This window comes from Cervus canadensis, chromosome 5, assembly GCF_019320065.1.
Source record: "Cervus canadensis isolate Bull #8, Minnesota chromosome 5, ASM1932006v1, whole genome shotgun sequence".
NCBI lineage: Eukaryota > Metazoa > Chordata > Mammalia > Artiodactyla > Cervidae > Cervus > Cervus canadensis.
The window spans coordinates 97931724-97950988 of record NC_057390.1 but is presented as its reverse complement, the minus strand read 5'-3'; the positions used below and the strand labels follow the sequence as shown (position 1 = coordinate 97950988).

The 19265-nt window shown below is 54.7% G+C and overlaps 1 protein-coding gene across 2 annotated transcripts; it reads right to left on the bottom strand.

Annotated features, from left to right (window-relative positions):
• Nucleotides 1-670: 670 nt before the first annotated feature.
• On the bottom strand, nt 671-13394 carry GFI1B (growth factor independent 1B transcriptional repressor). 2 transcript variants are annotated; one of them, XM_043470541.1, is made up of 7 exons: nt 13243-13394; nt 5600-5719; nt 4996-5136; nt 4321-4592; nt 3621-3758; nt 2538-2796; nt 671-1424 (listed from the first exon to the last, which is right to left on the bottom strand). In XM_043470541.1, exons 2-7 carry the CDS (start codon nt 5697-5699, stop codon nt 1246-1248), a joined length of 1089 nt encoding a protein of 362 aa, XP_043326476.1. In that variant the 5' UTR covers nt 5700-5719; nt 13243-13394; the 3' UTR covers nt 671-1245. The 2 variants fall into 2 exon arrangements, with proteins under 2 accessions (XP_043326476.1, XP_043326477.1); XM_043470542.1 differs by having other exon boundaries at nt 2538-2703.
• Nucleotides 13395-19265: the final 5871 nt, after the last annotated feature.

Genomic DNA, 19265 nt, shown 5'->3' with positions numbered 1-19265 from the left:
AAAAAGCGGCAGCAGAGTGTCCCTCGAAGTCTCCAGAAGGAACCAGCTTCCTGACACCTTGACTTCTAGCCTTGTGAGACGCCCTTTGGATTTCTGACCTCCACATCTGTAAGAGAATGCCTTTGTGTTTTTGTTTTAATTTTTTTGGCCACGCTGCGATCCCTGGGTGGGGAAGATCCCATGGAGGAGGGCATGGCCACCCACTCCAGTGTTCTTGCCTGGAGACTCCCTGTGGACAGAGGAGCCTGGCGGGCTGCCGTCCACAGGGTCACAAAGAGTTGGACATGACTGAGCAGACTGTATAGCATGCAGAATCCTAGTTCCCCAGCCAGGGATCGAACCTGCGCCCCCTGCATTGGAAGCGTGGAGTCTTAACCACCGGACCACCAGGGAAGTCCCCCTTGGTGTTGCTGAAGCCGCCAAGCTGGCGTGACTTGTTAGAGCGGTCACAGGAAACAGAGTGCCCCCGGCTACGCCCACCTGGCCCCGCCTGCCGTCCTGTCACAGGGGTCTCCACGGCTCTGCCCCGGCGCTTACCTGTTTGGTCTCTCAACGTGTCTGTGAGTGACTACAGAGCTTTCTCTGCTTTTTAAGACTCCGTACCATCCCTCCCCAAAGCCTCAAGCAGTAATTCATACCCAGTAGGCACTGAACAAATGCTGGTCAAATGTAAGTAAAGGGGTGTCTTTATTTTTATTTACAGCTGTTGAGAGGAGCAGGCTTTTGACAGCAGTGACTGCTGGCTTCTCCATGGTCTGACAGCAGAACTGGAATCCCCGTGGCCCGAGTGCCCGTCAGAAGTGGGGATCAGCCGGCTGAAGCAGAGGGGTGCTAGGCCTCCCACTGAGGCGGGAGATGGCTCTGACCATCTCCCAGAAAGAGGCCTGCTGAAAGCCAAGCTGACCCGATCCCCGGGGGCAGCAAATAGGGGAGGATTTCTCTGGGCCCACCTGGGGCTACTCTGGCCTCCTGGGCTCTGACAGGGGAAGGCTCTGAGCTCCCGGACCTGCAGACAGCATCGGCTTGGAAAAGGCCCAGCTGCCCCTTTGCAGCGGCAGGGGAAATGCTGGTCCAGAGAGGGAAGGTGACTTCCTTGAGGTCACACAGCAATTTGAGTCTCAAACCAAGTTGGATGAGTCCTGTCCAGGGCTGCCTCCACGAGACTGGGGATCTGGGTGTGTGAGACTGGCCTCTCTCCAGGTGACACGGTCTCGAGGCCGGCGGGGAGCCGGGCTCAGGGCAGCCTCACTTGAGGTTGTGCTGGCTCTCCCGGTGCCGCCGCAGGTCCACTTTGCGCTGGAAGCCCTTGGCGCACAGCTCACAGCTGAAAGGCTTGAAGCCCGTGTGCTTCCGGCTGTGGGTGATGAGGTTGGAGCTCTGGCTGAAGGCCTTCCCGCACACCTGGCACTTGTGTGGCTTCTCACCTGCGGCAGCAGAGACAGGGTCAGGGTCGCCCGGGCCAGGTGCCCTGCATTTGTTCTCTGGGACTTTATTATGTTTTATCTCACATTCGCTTTTGAAAATTATTAGAAAAGGGAGGCAAGAAAAAGTCTGACCACCCACCCCTTTCAGGGAACTGTATCCCAGTTCTGGGTCCACTTTGTTTACCAATGGAGCCCAGCACCTGGCCCAGGGCTCTGCACAAAAGAGGCGCTGGTCAGCAGCTGAGGAATGAATGACTGGGGGAATGAATGAATGGAGATATGAATGAACAGATGGCTGGAGGGGTGAATGGATGATAGAATGAATGGATGACCGGCTGTGGGAGGAATGAATGAGTGGAGGAATGAATGCATAGTTGGAGGGATGAATGAATGATAGGATGAGGAATAGAATGAATGTGGAAGTGAACTGGGGAATGAATGAATGACAAATGGGGAATGGATGAGTGGAGGAATGAACGAATGAATATCTGGAGTGACAAATGAACGGTAGAATGGGGAATGAATGAGTGGAGGGATGAATGAATGAGTGTGGGTGTGAATTGGGGACTGAATAAATGAATGCATAGAGGATGAAAGAAAGACAAATGGGGGATGCATGAGTGGAGGAATGAATGAATGAGTATCTGGAGGGATGAATGAATGATAGACTGGGGAATGTATGTGTGTGGGCATGAATTGGGGAATGAATAAATGAATGCCTAGAGGATGAATGAATGACAAGTGGGGAATGAATGAGTGGGAGAATGAGTGAAGGAAGGAATGATGGCGGCAGGAGGAATTCACCTGCCACTCTCACTTCTGCCCGTGGGTCACAGTGCTGACATTTTGCTCTCTCCTTCCGGTATTTTTTTTGTGCATTTTCTTTCCTTTAAGCAGCACAGCGTCCAGCCCTCCAGTTGGAAGGGAGCAGCCTCCCCTGGCAGCCTGACACCCCCCTGCCCTCCCCGCAGCCAGGTCCTAAAGCCTGGACCTTCGAACAGTGATCGGCGGGGACACTCAGAGGCTCGGCCTGGGCCCTGCGGGGTGCTTGGAGGGGCTGGGGGTGCCCGGGCGGGTGAGGGGCGGTGGGGTGGAGCGGAGCCCAGGCCTCACCGGTGTGGATGTAGGTGTGCTTTTTCATGTCGGACTTCTGGTGGAAGCGCTTGCCGCAGAACTGGCAGGGGTAGGGCCGCGTGTCCGAGTGGATGAGCAGGTGCGTGGACAGGGTGGACGAGCGCTTGAAGGCCTTGCCGCACATCCGGCACTCGAAGCTGCGCTCCTGCCGGAGGAAACGAGGCCCCGGGGGGTCAGGTGGGGCCTCGCGGCCTGGGGCTGCCAAGCTGGGCGGAGGACTGGACCCGGCCGGGATCCCCTGAGGAATAGGACACTCCGTTGGGGTGGCCTCAAGGACAGGGCCTGGAGGAACAAGACGCAGGGCACCCCCATTCCTGCCCCTCCCAGAAGGGCCGAGCCTGGCGGCTGAGCGGTGTCCTGTTGGGGCACCTTGTGGTTTGCTTAAGAGTGAATTCTGGGGGCCCCGAATCTGGCTGCTGCCTCTTACTCGCCACATGACCTTGGGCAAGTCATTCAACCTCCCTGAGACTCAGTTTCCTCATCTGTACATTGGACTAGTGAGTAGTGACCTCAAAGGGTCATTGGGAGGATTGGAGGTCGAGAACCGAGCCGGCAGCTGGCGTGACTGTGAACGTGATCACGAACGGACGCTCTCACCATCCCGGCCTGTTTCTCCTCCTGAGCTTTCAGATCTACCCAGGTGTTAGCCCTCAGGGCAGTATCAGGTGCTTTCCCTGGAATGGGATCCTGAAGAAGGGATCTTGGCATCAGGCAGGGCTAAGTGGACGAGATGAACATTTAAACCTGACTCCCGGATTCCAAGAGTCAAGGGCCTCAAAGGGGAGAAAAGTGCCCTGAGCGCCCAGAAGGCGGGGCCGCTCCTCAGCATCCCAGACACCCACCTGACATCCCACCCGAGCCCCTAGCCTCTTCCAATTGTACGCAGAGCCGGCCTGATCTGTCAGGGACTGTTAAGGGCAGCGGATGGACACCCAGATCAAGGAGGCAGACGATAAGGGGCCCCAGTCTGTCACTCTCAGGGGCGTGGAGAGAGACCCACCCCCAGCCCCCTAGGATTCCTGGGGAGAGCCCCGGGGCTCGTGTGCCCGGCCAGCTGCCCACCTGGGAGTGGACGTGCGTGTGCTGCTCCAGGCTCACGGAGTGGCCGAAGGTTTTCCCGCAGACGTCGCAGGCGAAGGGCCGGGTCCCGCTGTGAGAGCGGCGGGCGTGCACCTCCAGCCCGTGGGGGGTGGAGAACACCTGCGGGGGAGGGCAGAGCGTGAGGCCAGGGGGCTGCAGGGGGGAGGGGGCGCCCAGCTCGGCCGCAGGTGGACGTCCAGAGGAGGACGCAAGCCAGCCATCACTGGGCTGCTGACTCTGCTGGCGCGTGTGTGTGTCCTGGGAAGGTCTCTGTCCCTCTCTGCGTCTGGTTTTCCTGGCTATAGAATGGCAAGGGAGGGCAGATCTGGAAGGCCCCTTCTGGCCCTGTCTGGAGGCTGAGTTGCCTAGTGGTTAAGATGCGGGAGTTGGGCAGAGCCAAGTGGGCATGGTGGTTCTGACAGCTACTTGCTGTGTGTTCTGGGGCAAGTGACTCAACCTCTCTGAACTTTAGCCCTTCGTCTACCTCCTGGAGCTCATGCACATCAAGTGCTTAGCACAGGGCCTAACACGCGGTCAGGGCTCAGAGTGATGATGAAGACGAACACTGTGAACTCTTGATCCCACCAGAGGACCCGAGTCACAGCACAGGGGGTGCCCAACTAGGGACACTCGTGGCTGCCAGGGTGCTGGGGAGGGGGTACGAGCAGGCCCGGCAGCCCACCTTGCTGCATTTGATGCAGTGGTACGCGTCCATGCCCGGGGAGTAGTGGAGGCTGAAGTCCAAGGGTGGCTCGGCGCTGGGCACCAGAGGGCTGCCATACAGGCTGACGGAGCGTTCCAGGAAGGCGGACTGCATGGTGGAGGGGGCCTGCCGGTAGCTGTGGCCATAGGAGGAGGCCAGGGCGTCCCAGGAGAAGCTGGGCTTGTAGAACGGGGGTGAGTCGGAGGAGGGCGAGTCCCCATCCTGGGGTCGGGACGTCACAGCAGGTCCTTCTGTGGAGGGTGGGATGTTCGTCTAGTGGTGACACTAAGAACAGGCGCCTGCTCCCCGCCACCCTCCACCGTGACCCCACGCTGAGGCTTTGGTGTGCAGCCCGAATTATTTCCTGCGGGGGGAAGGTCTGGGTGCTCACTGTGACTCCTCAACTTTTCAGTTCAGAAAAGCACCCCAACCCCTGCAGAGCACCCATCTCGCCCACCGCGTGGGCCTGCGCAGCCTGCCCACCACACGGGGGTTCTCAGCAGGGAATAAGCTCGCCGTCCTGGAGGGATCCAAGCAGAAGCCTGAGAGCCCAGACTGTCGACCCTTCCTGACTCCACAGCTCCAAGGGACCCTGCCCACCCTCTGAGTCCCGTTGCGCCCACTGGGGAGAGGCGGGGGCCCCGGGCTGGGCACCTGGGCCCGAGGCCATCCGGGTCATCGGGCTCTGCTCCAGCTCCAGCTGCGGCTCCCGTTTGAGGTCCGTCCAGTCCAGGCGCTGGTTTGGGAACAGGGAGCTGAGGACAGGGATGGTGCTCGGGACCTGGTCCCTGGCCACTGTTGGGGAGACAAGACGGTCAGACTTTAGCTCTGCTTAGAGATCTGGTAAGAGTTTGGGGGTGGGGGACACCAGAGAGAGACTCCCTGCGGCTGCTCCTGGAGAGTCACACTCAGGGGCTTCTACCCAGGATGCTGGGAGCAGGGTGGAGACCAGGAGGAGCCCCCCACCCCCACCCCCTGGAGAGCTCCATTTTTCCAAGCACCCAACTTCAGCCCTGGATCAGCCCTCCGATCACAAATCACGTGTCAGCGGCTGAGGGCCAGATCCAATCAGGATGCGCTCATCACCCCCACAGGCTGAGAAGAGATGGGGCAGCCATCCATCCATTCATTCATTCAACCAGCATTTACTGAGCCCCTCCTGATTCCAGACTCAAAAGAGCGGCTACTTCCAGATGGGATGCTCCTGCGTCCCCCTCTCGTGGGGCAGCAAGGCCGGTGGGTGCGGCCTCGGACTCACCAGGGCCAAGGGCCGGCGGCCAGAGCAGCTCATCCTCCTGGGCACGGGGCTGGTGGTAGGTGTGAGCCTTCTTGCTCTTCACCAGGAAGGAGCGTGGCATTGTCAGCGGGTGCCCCACACCTACCGGGAGAGAGGGTGAGAAGGGTTAGGTGGGACAAGAAGGAAAATGCTCCTTTATGTTTCAGGGCCTCCTCCTAAAATCAGAATCCGCTGACTTGGGTTGGATGAGCGTGCCTGCATGCTCAGCCACTAAATCGTGTCCGACTCTTTGTGACCCCGTGGTCGCCCCTCAGGCTCCTCTGTCCATGGGATTTCCCAGGCAAGAATACAGGAGTTCATTTCCACTTCCTCCTCCAGGAGAATCTTCCCAACCCAGGGATGGAACCCGTGTCTCCTTCATTGGCAGGCAGTCTCTTTACCACTGAGCCAGCAGGGAAGCCCTCCTGGGTTGAATAGTGTCCCCTTAAAGTTTGCGTCCACCCGTAACCTGTGACTGTGACCTTGCTTGAAAATAGGGTCTTTGTAGATGCAATCAAGTGAAGCTGAGGTCACATCGGGTTCAGTGAGACCCTAGATTCAATATGACTCGTGTCCTAAGAAGAAGGAAATGTGGACACACGACCCAGGTGCACACAGGAAGGCCACATGGAGACGGAGGCAGGGGCTGGAGGGATGTAGCCCCGAGCCAAGGCTAGCTGGCCACCACCAGAAGCCAGGAGAGAGGTCCGAAATGGACCATCCCTCAGAACCTCCAGAAGGAGCTGACTTTGCCGACATTCTGACTTTGGATTTCTAGACTCCAGAACCCTGAGAGAATCTGCTCCTGGGGGTTAAGCCACCTGGTTTGTGAGTTTTGTTCTAATATTTATTTGTATTGAGTTAGTTACTTCCCTGGTGGCTCAGATAGTACAGCGTCTGCCTGGAATGTGGGAGACCCGGGTTCAATCCCTGGGTCGGGAAGATCCCCTGGAGAAGGAAATGGCAACCCACTCCAGTACTCTTGCCTGGAAAATCCCATGGACAGAGGATCCTGGTAGGCTGCAGTCCACAGGGTTGCAAAGAGTCGGACACGACTGAGCGACTTCACTTCCCTTCAGTTGCCTGCACCAGGTCTCAGCTGCAGCCCGCGGGATCTTTGATCTTTAGCTGTGGCGTTCCGGATCCAGTTCCCTGACCAGGGATTGAACCCAGGCCCCCCTGAATTGGGAGTGCTGAGTCTAAGTCACTGAACCACCAGGGAAGCCCTGGTGTTTCGTTATGGCAGCTACAAAGCCTAACGTCCCTCACTGCTCTCTTGCTGGGAAACCAATACACTCCCTTCTAGAAGATCCCAGATCAGACTGCTCCTGCTGCATGCCCTGAGTTATGCTGGGAAGAGAGAACGAAGGCCAGGGGTACCTCCATTTGTGACCCACTGTGGACCCTGTGCCCAGAAACCTGCTTCCTCATCCCACTGGGGTCTGCATTCAGAGACCGTGGAAACTTGCGGTCTGAGCTCAGTTTGGGAGTCAGATGCTCGCAGGCTGGAATCCCAGCTCACCTGCTGTGCAGTTTGGGGCCGTCGCTTAACCTCTCTGGGCCTGTTATCTTCTCTGTAAGGTGGGGCCTCCAGGTTCCAGAGGCCGGCGAGCCCACTGTATGCGCTCAATGCCTATCAGAGGGGACCCTGGCAGGTGGGCTGCAACGGGGGAGGCCACGGCGATCGCAAACCCCACACAATCGATCGTGTAAGTCGAGAGCTGATGCCACCCTGGTCCACGGCCCAGCCCAGGACCTGCTCCCCAGGGAAGGAGGGGCCTTTTCTCTCTCCCTGTGGGTGGAGGGGATGGTTGGAGCTGTATGCGGGGCTCAAGGCTCAACGCTGGAGGCCTGAGGTCATTTTGTGCACACGGAGGAGGAGGTCAGTGTCTACCAAGTGCGAGGACTGAGCCCTGGGCAGCCCAGGCCCAGCACTCAGCCGGCGGGTTAGCGGCCAGGCAAGGGCAGAGCCAGGCCAGCCTGAGCGTCCGGTCCTCCTGGCTTCGGGTGCAGAGCCCTCTGGGGCACAGAGCAGCTGCGGCCCCTGTCCCCAACGTGTCACCTCCCCGATCCCAGCCATGAGGGTCTCCTGAGAGCTCCGGGAGACAGAGCATCATCAGGTGGTCCTCTGTCCGCCCCACCCCCAGGCCCGTGCGGGCAGAAGTGGGAGGAATTACTCAGTCACTGCCTGTCCGCCAACAGCTCTGCTTGGGCCTGGAGGAGGAGTCACGCTGGGCAAGACTGCGGGCGGGCGTGATAGGGCTAAGCGCGGGAAAAAGAGCGCGGGAAAAAGAGCGCGGGAAACAGCTCGCGGGGAGCTCCAAACTACAGCAAGGCTCTGGGTGATAAGGCCGTGGCCGGGGTGGGGGGCTGGGAGCCCGCAGATTAGAGAGTGCCTGGAGCCCTGCCTGGGGAGCCGACCCCGATCACCCCTTCCCCAAGGGGACGACCCAGGGCAGGCACCAACCCTGCCCAGCCCGCCTGCCCCTCTGGGGGCAGCAGGAGTCTGGGCCGTGGCCGCTCCGTCCTGGGGGCCCGGCTCAGGCCCAGCCCCCACCTTGATGGAAGCCTCAGTGTCCAGATCTGCTGAATGGGGATCACAAACCAACCTCCTGGGGCTGCTGGGCTGAGAAAGACCTTTAATTATTGCAAGCGTGTAAGGGGCCTGGCGTGGTGCCCCGGGGGGCCTCGGCCCGCGGAGCAGAGGCTCGGTCTGGGCGGGCGCTGCCTGGTCCTGCTGGGTCAGGTGGCATCCCCGGTGTCTTGGCTGAAGCCAGCGGGCATGGATGGGCACGGGACACACTCCAAGCCCCTCCCCTCCGGGCTCTGAAATGAGGGGGTGGGACCTGAAGGCCTCCGGGGTCCCGTCCAGCCGTCAGATTTTGACCTCAAAGGCCAGGCCGGCCTGCCGTCTTCCCCAGACTGTGGGGCAGCCGCGGCCGCCTTATCTCCCAGCGACAGTCTTCCTCCTGCCTCCCCGTCTCCCCCCACCCAGGGCTCCCCACACCCCCTCTTCCTTCCCCCTTCTAACTCTTGGCTTTGGGAGCCCCCCTCCCCGCCCCCAGAGGAGGCCAGACCCCGGGCAGAGTGGGAGGAGACCTCCACACTCGGGGAGGGCCGGGGGGGCTGGGTTCTCCTCGCCTTTTGTTCTGGGGGGCCTCCAAAACCGTGGTCTGTCTTTCAATCAAAACATGATTTTTTTTAAAAAAAACAACATAGCATTTTATTAGTTGATCAACTAGAACCAGAGGTAGGTGTTAGAGCCGCTGAGCTAGAACACAGGGGAATACTTCTTGCAGCTCAGCTCGGATAAGCCTGGCGTGTGAGCTGAGTCGCCATGACCCCATTCTACAGAGGAAGAGTTGAGGCTGAGAGACTGGCTCAGGGTCCCAGAGCAAGGCGGAGCTAGACTTAGAGGTTCGCCTCCCGGGCCTCCGTGCTCTTGACCGTCAGACCACGGGGTGGGCGCTGGTTCAGGGCAGAGGGAGCTGGGCTGACAAGCTGAGGAGGAAACGCTGACAGTGTGGGGTCACCGATTCTGACCCCCACCAGGCGAGGGAGGCAGTGACCGTCGTCGCGGGTCACAGGGGGACACCCGAGGCTGACAGAGCCACGTGGCTTGTCCAGGGCCTTGCACGGGGGCTGGGCCCATCGCCCCTGCCCTGCAGGGCCTGGATTCCTGGCCCCGCGCTCTGCTGGACTGCGTGCGATCCTTCCAACACTGACGATTGCCTGCCTGGAGCAGGGAGGGGAAGGCTCCCTGGAGGGGCAGGAGTGGGGAGGGGAGGAAGACAGATTCTCTATCTTTGGTCTTTTTAGGAACCCAGCCAGCCCCACTTGGGTTCATGAGGAGTTTGGGGTGGAGAGGCTGGTGAGAGAACAGACTCCTTTTAGGAAGCTTCCGGGACCACTTGGGCTCAACCGGAGGAGACCCTCGAGGTCAGCTGATGGGAATTCAGGTGATAACACAACGGCACTTCTGGGATTTGGGGGCACTTAAACAAGAGAGCATGGGGGTCCCTGTTTCTGGGGTTCCCCAGATGGAGGAAGGTTTCCCGAGGCCTACTCTAGTAATAACCCCCACTCCCCACCCCCTCCCCCTCCCTCCCTAGAACATTCTCTCCGCTAAGCCTGGCAAACTGACAGTGGCATAGCCAAGCCTACAGCTGAGCCATCAAGCTCCCCGTGGGGGCCAAAGGCACCCAGAGAACTTCCTTCTGGCCCCTGTGAGCTGAGTTTAAAAAAAAAAAAAAAAAAACAGGAACCAATCACCTATACTATAGTTAATTAACAACCACACTGTTTTGATTCACACGAACCTGTTATGAGAAAGAACTAAGAGCAGAGATTGTGAAAGAAGCCCAAGATTTCTTCATAAAACAGAGGCCTTGATGGTATCAGGGCCTCCGGAAAGAGCCTCGTTGTTAATATCTCTTCAGAAACCCCCAATCCTGATAGAGGGTCCCCCCCCTGCCCTGGCCCCGAGTCAGAATCTCGGCCAGTGCTTCTGAAGGGGGGCAGCCCTGCACCCCGACTTCCACTTGGAGCCAGAGCAGCTGCCCTGGGGTTTCCACGAAACACGGCACCTCCCGAGCTGCCAAATCGGGTTCTGTGACCTTGAACTTGACCCTGTCTGCCGCCAACCTGGGGCTTGGTTTTCCTATCTCTCAAAAGGACGGTTAGACTAAGAGATTTCTAAACTTCCCTTTTGCTCTAAAATCCCATGCTGGGGTTCGTTGTCTCTGAGCGCGGGACTGACCCACCTTGACTAAGAAACTCATCACTCAGGTTCCCTTTTTGGGAGGGTTGAGAAAGCCTCCGTTTCTCAGCATCTGCTAGGAGGGACCCCTGGACTTCCTTTATGTTTGAAGATACAACTCAAGGGGAAACACATACAAACAAACAAGCCACTCATTCCATGTAGGAGGCAGGGGGCATGAGCCCTGGTCCCTCTCGGGGCCCCAGCAGAGAGTGGGCATTAGTTCTACGTGAAATTTGGAAGAATCTCAAAAGCTTCTTTGTAAGTTCAGAGAATGTAATGTCAAAAGGATATCTGGTGGTCCAGTAGCTAAGACTCTGAGCTCCCAATGCAGGAGGCCCAGGTTTGATCCCTGGTCAGGGAAATAGATTCCACATGCTGCAACTAAGACCCAAGACAGCCAAATTAAAGGAAAAAAAAAAAAAAAGAATGGATGAATCCACCTCTGGGTATATACCCCAAAGAATTGAAAGCAGGGATTTGAACAGATATTTGTACCCCCAGGTTCATAGCAGCATTATTCACAATAGCCAAAAAAGGTGGGAAAAAAAAGGTGGATGAATGGATAAACAAAATGTAGTCTAGACATAGAAAGGGAATATTATTCAGTCTCCAAAAGAAAGGAGATACTGGCCCATGTTACAGCATAGATGAACAATGAGGTCATCATTACTACTTGAAATTAAGTCAGACACGGAAGGACAAATGCCGTATGATTCTACTTCTGTGAGTTACTTAGAGTAGTCCAGTTCAGAGACAGAAAGTAGCCTGGTGGGGGCCAGAGGCTGGGGGAGGGAAAATGGGGAGTAACTGTGGAATGGGGACAGAGTTTCAGTTTTTTGCAAGATGAAAAACGTTCTGTGAGTGGACAGTGGTGATGGTAGCACCACAAAGTGAATGCACTAAACGCCCCGGGGCTGGCCAGTTCAAAGATGGTTCAAACGGCCCGTTTCATGTTATGTGCCATTTACCTCAATAAAAACAAAAGGGAGTGAACAAAACATTTCCCCAGCATCTCTAAACGAGAGACTAAGCTGCTCCCATGGATTTGAATTCCTTGAAACAAAGGAACAAAAACCCCTTTAAGACTGAGGAGGGGTAAAGTTTTCTCTTGTTTCTGAAAAGGGTTGAGATGTTGTATCACAGTGAAGCATTGCATGTGATCAGGCTGGCTTTCCCGGGTTGGGGGGGGCTGGAGATCTGACTCCTAAGACTCTCCGTGAACCCCCTACCCCACCCCACCGTCCTGGCAGCCTGGAGGGAATGCTCTGCCCTGGTTTTGAGTGGCTCCATCAGTCAGACCCAAGCAGGTAGAGCTCTCTGGTGATCCCCAAGAACTTTCTGCTGAGAAACTGATATTCTGACCCCCAAAGCTTTTTTTTCCCTTTTGGCTGCTCAACTTGCCAGATCTTAGTTCCCCGACCAGGGATGTGATTGAACCCATGCCCCCTATAATAGATGCATGGAGTGCTAACCACTGGACCTCCAGGGAACCCCCTCTGCCCCCCAAATCTGAGTTGGAAGAAACCTCACACATCTTCTTATGCAAAGAATCCTTTCCAAACCACCTCTGAGGACCAGAAACGTGCCCCCTCACTAAGACTGAAATCTTTTTTCTTAAGTGGAATTTTATTGGAGTATAGTTGCTTTGGGGGGCGATGGGAGCCACGCCGCACAGCATGTGAGATCTTGGTTCCCCGACCAGGGATTGAACCAGTCCGCCCATGCACTGGAGCTTGGAGTCTTACCCGCTGCGGGGGCAGTCCCTGAAATCTTCTCCCCATTGTCCACTCAGAAACGTGTAGGGAGTGAGCCCACACGGGCAGGTGCAACTCGCCTGGCTTCCACCAGACCCGCGCCTGGAACCTGCAGGTTAATCCGTGCACCCCTCCCTACCACGGTGTCTCATGAACACCGTGGATGTTCTTCCCAGAAAAATGTACACAGGCACATAGCCACAGACATTCTTAACAAGCCCCCCTTAACAAGCCCTAGTTTAGAGCGAGCGCCTCTCCCCACGCAGATTCTGTCTTGGCTTCTCCATCAAAATTAGGTAGAAGAGGCTGAGGCACCATCTCTCCCCGTGTCTTGTTCCCGGAGGCTGGGGTACGGTGGAGATGGCAGCCTCCCCCTCCCCTGAGGGGCTCCGATGAGAAGAGCATCCCTCTCCAAGTGTCCCAGGAACTTTGGTGAAAGTTGCCTGGGACTCTGGGTGCTGAAGATTTGCTGAAAGTTGCCTGGGACTCTGGATGCTGAAGCTTGGACTCCGTTCAGAGTCCTCAACCCCACTCTCTCATTTCACAGCCAAGAAAGGCTCAGAGTGCCCTGGGGACAGACCCAGTCGGAGCCCACAGGTGGGGGACGCCTCGGGGCACCTCCGCGGGTGACCTGCCTTGCCTGTCCGGGTCCCTGGGAGAGCTGGGGTGTGGGTGTGACTCTGTGCAGGCAGGTGACCTCTGTCAGCCTAAAACCAGATCTTCCAAGGGTGCTCATGGGACTTCCCTGGCGGTCCAGCGGTTAAGACTCCGAGCTTCCACCGGTTCGGGTTCGGGTTCTATCCCTGGTCGGGGAAACTTAGGGCCAAACAAGCAAACAACAACAAAAACCCCCCGGTGATCACCCGCAGTTGGCGGAAGGTAATTCCTACCAGGTACGCGGACTGGAAGCATCTCAGCTGAGACTGCTTCCTTGCCATCTCTTCTCTGGGCTCGAGAGCTGAAAGCCACATTCCACAAAAGAGATTTTTTTCCAGCCCACCTTAGTCTTCTGAGGACTGCCAAAGGGACTAGGTAACCTACTTGGAAACAATCTCTAAGTGAGATATGCAAATTTCAAAAGGAAAGGCGGGAGCGTTCTCAGTACTCACCTGTCCGGAGCCGGTCCGCCGGGGAGAACCTGGCTGCGTCTCTCTGCGGATCAGCGCCGCCCGGTCAATTCGTGACTCTCGGCACAAATAGATACTTCTCCTTTTTTTTTTTTTTTTTTCTTCCCACCCTCTGTGTGTGTATGTGTGTGTGTGTTTTCCTCTTCTGTTCCCCTCCCTGATTTTCAATCTGATTATTTGTGTCAAAATCTGGCGGCGAGGGAACAGCCAATGGAGACCGCGCGAGAGCGCGGAGCCCTATTTGCTTATCAAAACTCTCCAGGACTCCCCATTCTCTTCTCTAAACCTTCACTCTGGGAGCTGCACTCTCTCTCCGGAAATTTTTTAACAACTTGTGGATTTTAACAGTGATGGCTAAATCCTTAAAATTTTAAAAAGTGAAGTTGAAATACAACATTTGCTTAAAAACCTGATCTTGGGTAGAGAACTCATTTAGTCTCTTTTTCTTTCCTTCTTTCTTTCGCTTTCTTCCCTTTTTTACTTCTTCTCTTTCTTTTCCTTTCTTTCCATCCTCCCTCCCTCTCTTTCTTCTTCTTGCCTTCCTCTGCCCCTCCGTGGACTCAGCTTCCCCAGACCTCGCCTAGGAAGCCCCTGGCTGGAGCTGCTGCAGACTGCTTTTAGAGGGGCCCCCTCTTGTCCTCGAAGAAGTCGCCGTAAAGAAAAAAAAAAAAAAAGTCAAAATTCACGCTTCCCCAGGCTTGACCCCTGATGGAGTGAGGAGCCGCGGGCGTGGTGCTGAGCGTGGGCGCTTCCCGCAGCCCTGGGACCCTCAGCCGCCGGGCGCGCCGCGCGGGCGCGCTCCGGTCCTGGGGCCCGCGAGTGCTGCCGCCTGGTGGCCGCGGGGGGCACGGGGCGGGGCCGGCCTGCAGGTGTCCCGGCCCCGCGGGAAGGCTGGGAGGGCCTGTGGGGGACATTCCAGCCCCTTTGGCACAGAAGTTCTTTTGAGCTTCCCTGGTGGGAGACGTGGATTCGATCCCTGGGTCGGGAAGATGCCCTGGAGAAGGAAATGGCAACCCACTCCAGCACTCTGGCCTGGAGAATCCCATGGACGGAGGAGCCTGGTGGGCTACAGTCCATGCGGTCGCAAAGAGTCGGACACGACTGAGCGACTTCACTGGCACAGGGGTCCACCCCTGACCTCCTCTCTCCTCCCCGGCCCTTCAAACCTCCTCCTCCTCCTCCTCCTCCGGCTTACGGGATGGCTGGTTTGTTTCAGGAGGTTTTGCATACAGGGAGAACTCACAGAATAGGGCACTGTTAGGCTAATTTGCATGCTCTGCCAGCCAGCCGCGCTGGACAGATTGTGTTTCCCTCCTAAAGAAAACAAGTTTGGCGACAGGAAGCCCCGACCCAACTGGAGGCCAAGGTCCGAGCTGGAGAGAACGAGGGGCGGGGTTCGGACCAGAGGTCTCAGTGCGAAGGGCCAGCCGGCAGCGAGCGTCAGCCCTCTGCCCGGTCAGGGCCTGGCTCCCAGGTCAGAGGGTCCACAGGCCACCAGTCTGTCTTCTTGGTGGAGAGAGAGTAGTGGCAATGCCTGGAATTTTCTCTGCATCCCGTGTTTTGCCCACAGTCACCTGGAGATATTTGTTGTTATGCAGAAAATTTGACAAATAGTTCAAGGACATGAAGAAAAGCAAAAGATAGGGAATGCCCTGGGAGTGTAGTGGTCAGGACTGCTTTCATGGCCAAGGGTCCTGGGAACTAGATCTCACAAGCAGTACAGTGTACCCTCCCCAATTTTTTTTTAGAAAAATGATCACATTAGAAATAAAAAATTATAAATAATTCGAGGACTTGTCCCTTAATTCATTTCACTATACACACAAGCTCACATTTTGCCACTGTTAATTAGTTGGTCTTTTTCCTTCCCCCACTGAATGTTATTTTGTTTAAATACCGCCCAAATTCTCTTGTGGCTTTTATTAACATGTTTCATGATTTCACAGTTTTTCATGGCTTACCTTACTCACCGCTTCCTCCATTTGGGCCATTTAGTTGCATGGGGTATTTTCTAATGTAAAGCCATTGTATCAGGCATGTGCAGCTAGCTCTTGTTCTGAGATGTAATCCCACTTGGGGTCCTTCTCCTCTCCCTTGAGTAACCAACTCAGGGAATCCCTTCTTAGACCAGGATCCCAGCCTGCAAGCAAAGGCAAGCCTTCTCGAGAGCCACCTCTGTGTGTGTGTGTGTGTGTGTGTGTGTGTGTGTGTGTGTGTGTTTATGCTCAGTCGTGTCCGACTCTTTGTGACCCCATGGATGGCAGCCCACCTGGCTCCTCCGTCCATGGGACTCTCCAGGCAAAAATACTGGAGTGGGTTGCCATTTCCTTCTCCAACCTTTGACTAGACAGACTTTTTGTCGGCAAAGTGATGTCTCTGCTTTTTAATATGCTGTCTAGGTTTGTCATAGCTTTCCTTCCAAGGAGCAAGCATCTTTTAATCTCATGGCTGCAATCACCGTCCTGAGTTCCTTATGTTTCTCTTCAGCCAAAATTTGGTCATTAGGTCTAAGAGAATACTTACAGGTGGAATCTTTAGCACTGCACCACCTGGGAAGCCCAGAGCCACCTGCAGCCCCCTCTAGGGGATAGCAAGCGTTCAGGACCCCAGAGCCCGGGCACATCAGCTGAAGCTGGGAGACCCCCGGCAGCCTCCTCACATAGGCTCCTGCAGCTGAGGCCCTGGCCTCTGGATCTCATCCAGGACTGCCCACAGAGTCAACACCACTCGCTTCAGTAGGCAGCCCTGGAGATGAAATGCCCTCACTGAGCCTCTCCCAAGGGCCAGTCACACCAATAGCCTTGTGCCCACTCATTTGTTCATTCCAGTTCTGTTGGTACCTTTCACATAGCAGGTGCCTCCTTCTCTTCTCCCCTCCCGCCAGCTAAAGCTTCCAGAACAAAAGCCCACAGACTGGGTGACTTAAATAACATTTATTTCTCACAGAGGCTGGGGAGTCCAAGGTCAAAGTGCCAGCAGATCCAGTCTCTGCTGAGGACAGGCTTCCTGGCTTGTAGACGGCCACCTTCTCACTGAGTCCTCACGTGGCAGAGTGGGGGCGAGCTCTGGCCCCTCTTCCTCTTCTTTTGAGGACTGTAATCCCATCCTGGGGGTCCCAACCTCATGACCTCATTTACCTTACTCATAAACCCATTTACCTTCCAAAGTCCCCACATCCAAACACCATCACATTCATTCATCGACACGGACACTCAGTCCATTACATCCTTTAGCTAATACATGTTTATTGAATACATATCAGGTACCACACGCTAGGGTTTCAAACAAGAACCAGACAGGAGCCCCAGTGAGCTTCTCCTTTGTCCAGCAGGTGGGACAGAATACACCCAAATTTACAATTTGGGGTAATAAGTGCTGTGATATAAACATGGTTTGCATGTAAGCAAGGAGCTTGGGACATGGGGAAATAGACCCAGACATGGGAGAGTTAATGAAAGAAGTGACATCTGAAATTGACACCAGACTGAGTTAGTTGGGTCGGGAAGGATGTACAAGAGTTGGAAGCCAGGACCTTCAGACAAATGACAGCGGCCAAGTCCACTGTAAGTGGAGGAGACAACTGGAGGAAGGGGACAGAAGGATAGGACATTTGGGAGATGAGCCTAGAGGGACTTCCCTGGTGGTCCAGGGGCTAAGACCCTGAGCTCCCAATGCAAGGGACCCAGGTTCAGTCCCTAGTCAGGGAACTAGATTCCACATAATACAACTAAAGATCCCACCTGCTGCAGCAAAGACTGAAGATCTCACGTGCGGCAACTAAGACCCCTTGAAACCAAAAAAATACGTAAGTTGTTGTCATTCAGTCGCTCAGTTGTGTCCAACTCTTTGCAACTCCAAGGACTGCAACATGCCAGGCTTCACTGTCCTTCTTTATCTCACATAGTTTGCTCAAACTCATGTCCATTGAGTCATGGACGTGGTGATACTATTCAACCATCTCATCCTCTGTTGCCCCCTTCTCCTCCTGCCTTCAATCTTTCCCTGCATCAAGGTCTTTTCCAATGAGTTGACTCTTTGCATCAGGTGGCCAAAGTATTAGAGCTGCAGCTTCAGCATCAGTCCTTCCAATGAATATTCAGGACTGATTTCCTATAGGATGGACTGGTTTGATCTCCTTGCAGTCCAAGGGACTCTCAAGAGTCTTCTCCAACACCACAGTTGAAAAGCATCAATTCTTCAGCACTCAGCCTTCTTTATGGTCCAACTCTCATATCCATTCACAACTGCTGGAAAAAACATAGCTTTGACTATACAGACATTTGTCAGCAAAGTGGTATCTTTGCTTTTTAATATGCTGTCTAGGTGTGTCATAGCTTTCCTAAACAAGAATTAAAAAAAGAGTCTGCCTTCCAATACCGGGGACATGTGTTCAATTCTTGGTCAGGGAACTAAGATTCCAGATCCCAGTTGCTGTGGGGCAACTAAGGCCATGTGCCCGCAACCAGAGGAGGTCTGAACCCTCCCTGCAACAAAGACCCAGTGCAGCCAAAATTTAAAAAAAAGAAGAAGAGAGAGAGACGAGCCTAGTGAGGAAAGAAGGAACACTATGAGGAAGATTACTCCCTGATTTAAAAACCTTCAATGATTTCCCTTTACCTAACAGGACAAAAAAGCCTCAGCTTCAGAAGTTAGTGTTCACTGTATTCACAGCCTCAGAACTCTTTCAAATGGCAGAAGTTTTTCAGATGCAAGTTGCAGAAACCTGATTTAAACTGGTTTAAGAAAAACAAAACAATTTCTTTCATGTCAGTGAAAAGTGTCTGCTTCAGGTATGGTTGGATCCAGATGCTCAAGTGATACTGTCTGTATTGAGCCTCAGGACATTTGCATTTGTTATCCCCTCTGCTGGATGGCTTAACCCCAGATCTTCCCATGGCTGACTCCTTGTCATCCAGGTCGTGGCTGAAATGTCACCTCTGTGGCCAGATCTCCTTGGACACCAACTAAAGCAGGACCTTCCCATCCCAGGCACTTTCTGCTTCATCAGCCTTGCTCTTCTTGACATTCATAATTTTCTGAAAATATCTTGCGGATTTCTTTCCTTTTTATTTATTTTGGGGCCTGACTGCCCACAAGGAATGTGAGCATTACAAGAGCAGAGGTTGCATCTGCCTGGCTCACAGCTGAATCTCCAGTGCTTAGACCAGTGTATGTAGACACTGATGGCGTATTTATAGAATGAATGGATGGATCAATCAATGCATGAATACCTTACTTGCCATCTCTCAGTTTTGCTCTATCCTGGGGCTGAGATCCCCAACATTACTAGCTGTAGTCTATAAGCTTAGACACTCCAGTGGAAAAGATAGATGCTTTCTCAACAGTTTCTGTAAGAGGCCAGGGGCTGACTCTAATTGGCCCATCTCTGCGCCATTCACTGTGGCAGAAGGAGGGATACGGGCCTCTCATTGGCCAGGGTTGGCCAACTTTCTGCTAAAACCACTCGAGAGTGGGAACAGGGCTTTGGCAAGGACACAGAAGAAGACCATATAGATTGAATAAGGACACAGAGATTGAAGGCAAAAAGGAGAAGGGGGCAGCAGAGGATGACACGGCTAGATAGCATCACATGTCCATCACAGTGTCCATCACATGTCCATCACAATGGACATGAATCTGAGCAAACTCGGCTAGATAGTGGAGGACAGGGGAGCCTGGCATGCTGCGGGCCATGGGATCGCAAAGCGTCACAAACAACCCAGTGACTGAACAACCACAACAGAATAAGGCCAGCAAGGTGTTCGGCGAAGCCTCCATTTTCTAACCATCCTTGTCACCTGAATATGTTGTATCCCTTTCTGCTGGAGATTGTTGAGTGAAAAACAACAACAACAAAACAACTCACAATCTAAAAGTTGAGAATTATGGTTTATTTGGAAGATGCAAGCCTGGGAGACAGCCTCTCAGCTCTGAGGGACTGTGTCAAAGAGGTACCAGGATACATAAGAGTTTTTGTAAAAACAAACAAAAACAGTCAGGCAGTT

Bases quoted from the DNA above. Each gene is read 5' to 3' on its own strand.
- GFI1B (XM_043470541.1), bottom strand. From the start codon at position 5,699: ATGCCACGCTCCTTCCTGGTGAAGAGCAAGAAGGCTCACACCTACCAC. The intron at 5,137-5,599 runs GTGAGTCCGAGG...TCTCCCCAACAG, and splicing joins GCCGCCGGCCCTTGGCCCTG to TGGCCAGGGACCAGGTCCCG. The intron at 2,797-3,620 runs GTGGGCAGCTGG...CCTATTCCTCAG, and splicing joins ACACGCACGTCCACTCCCAG to GGGATCCCGGCCGGGTCCAG.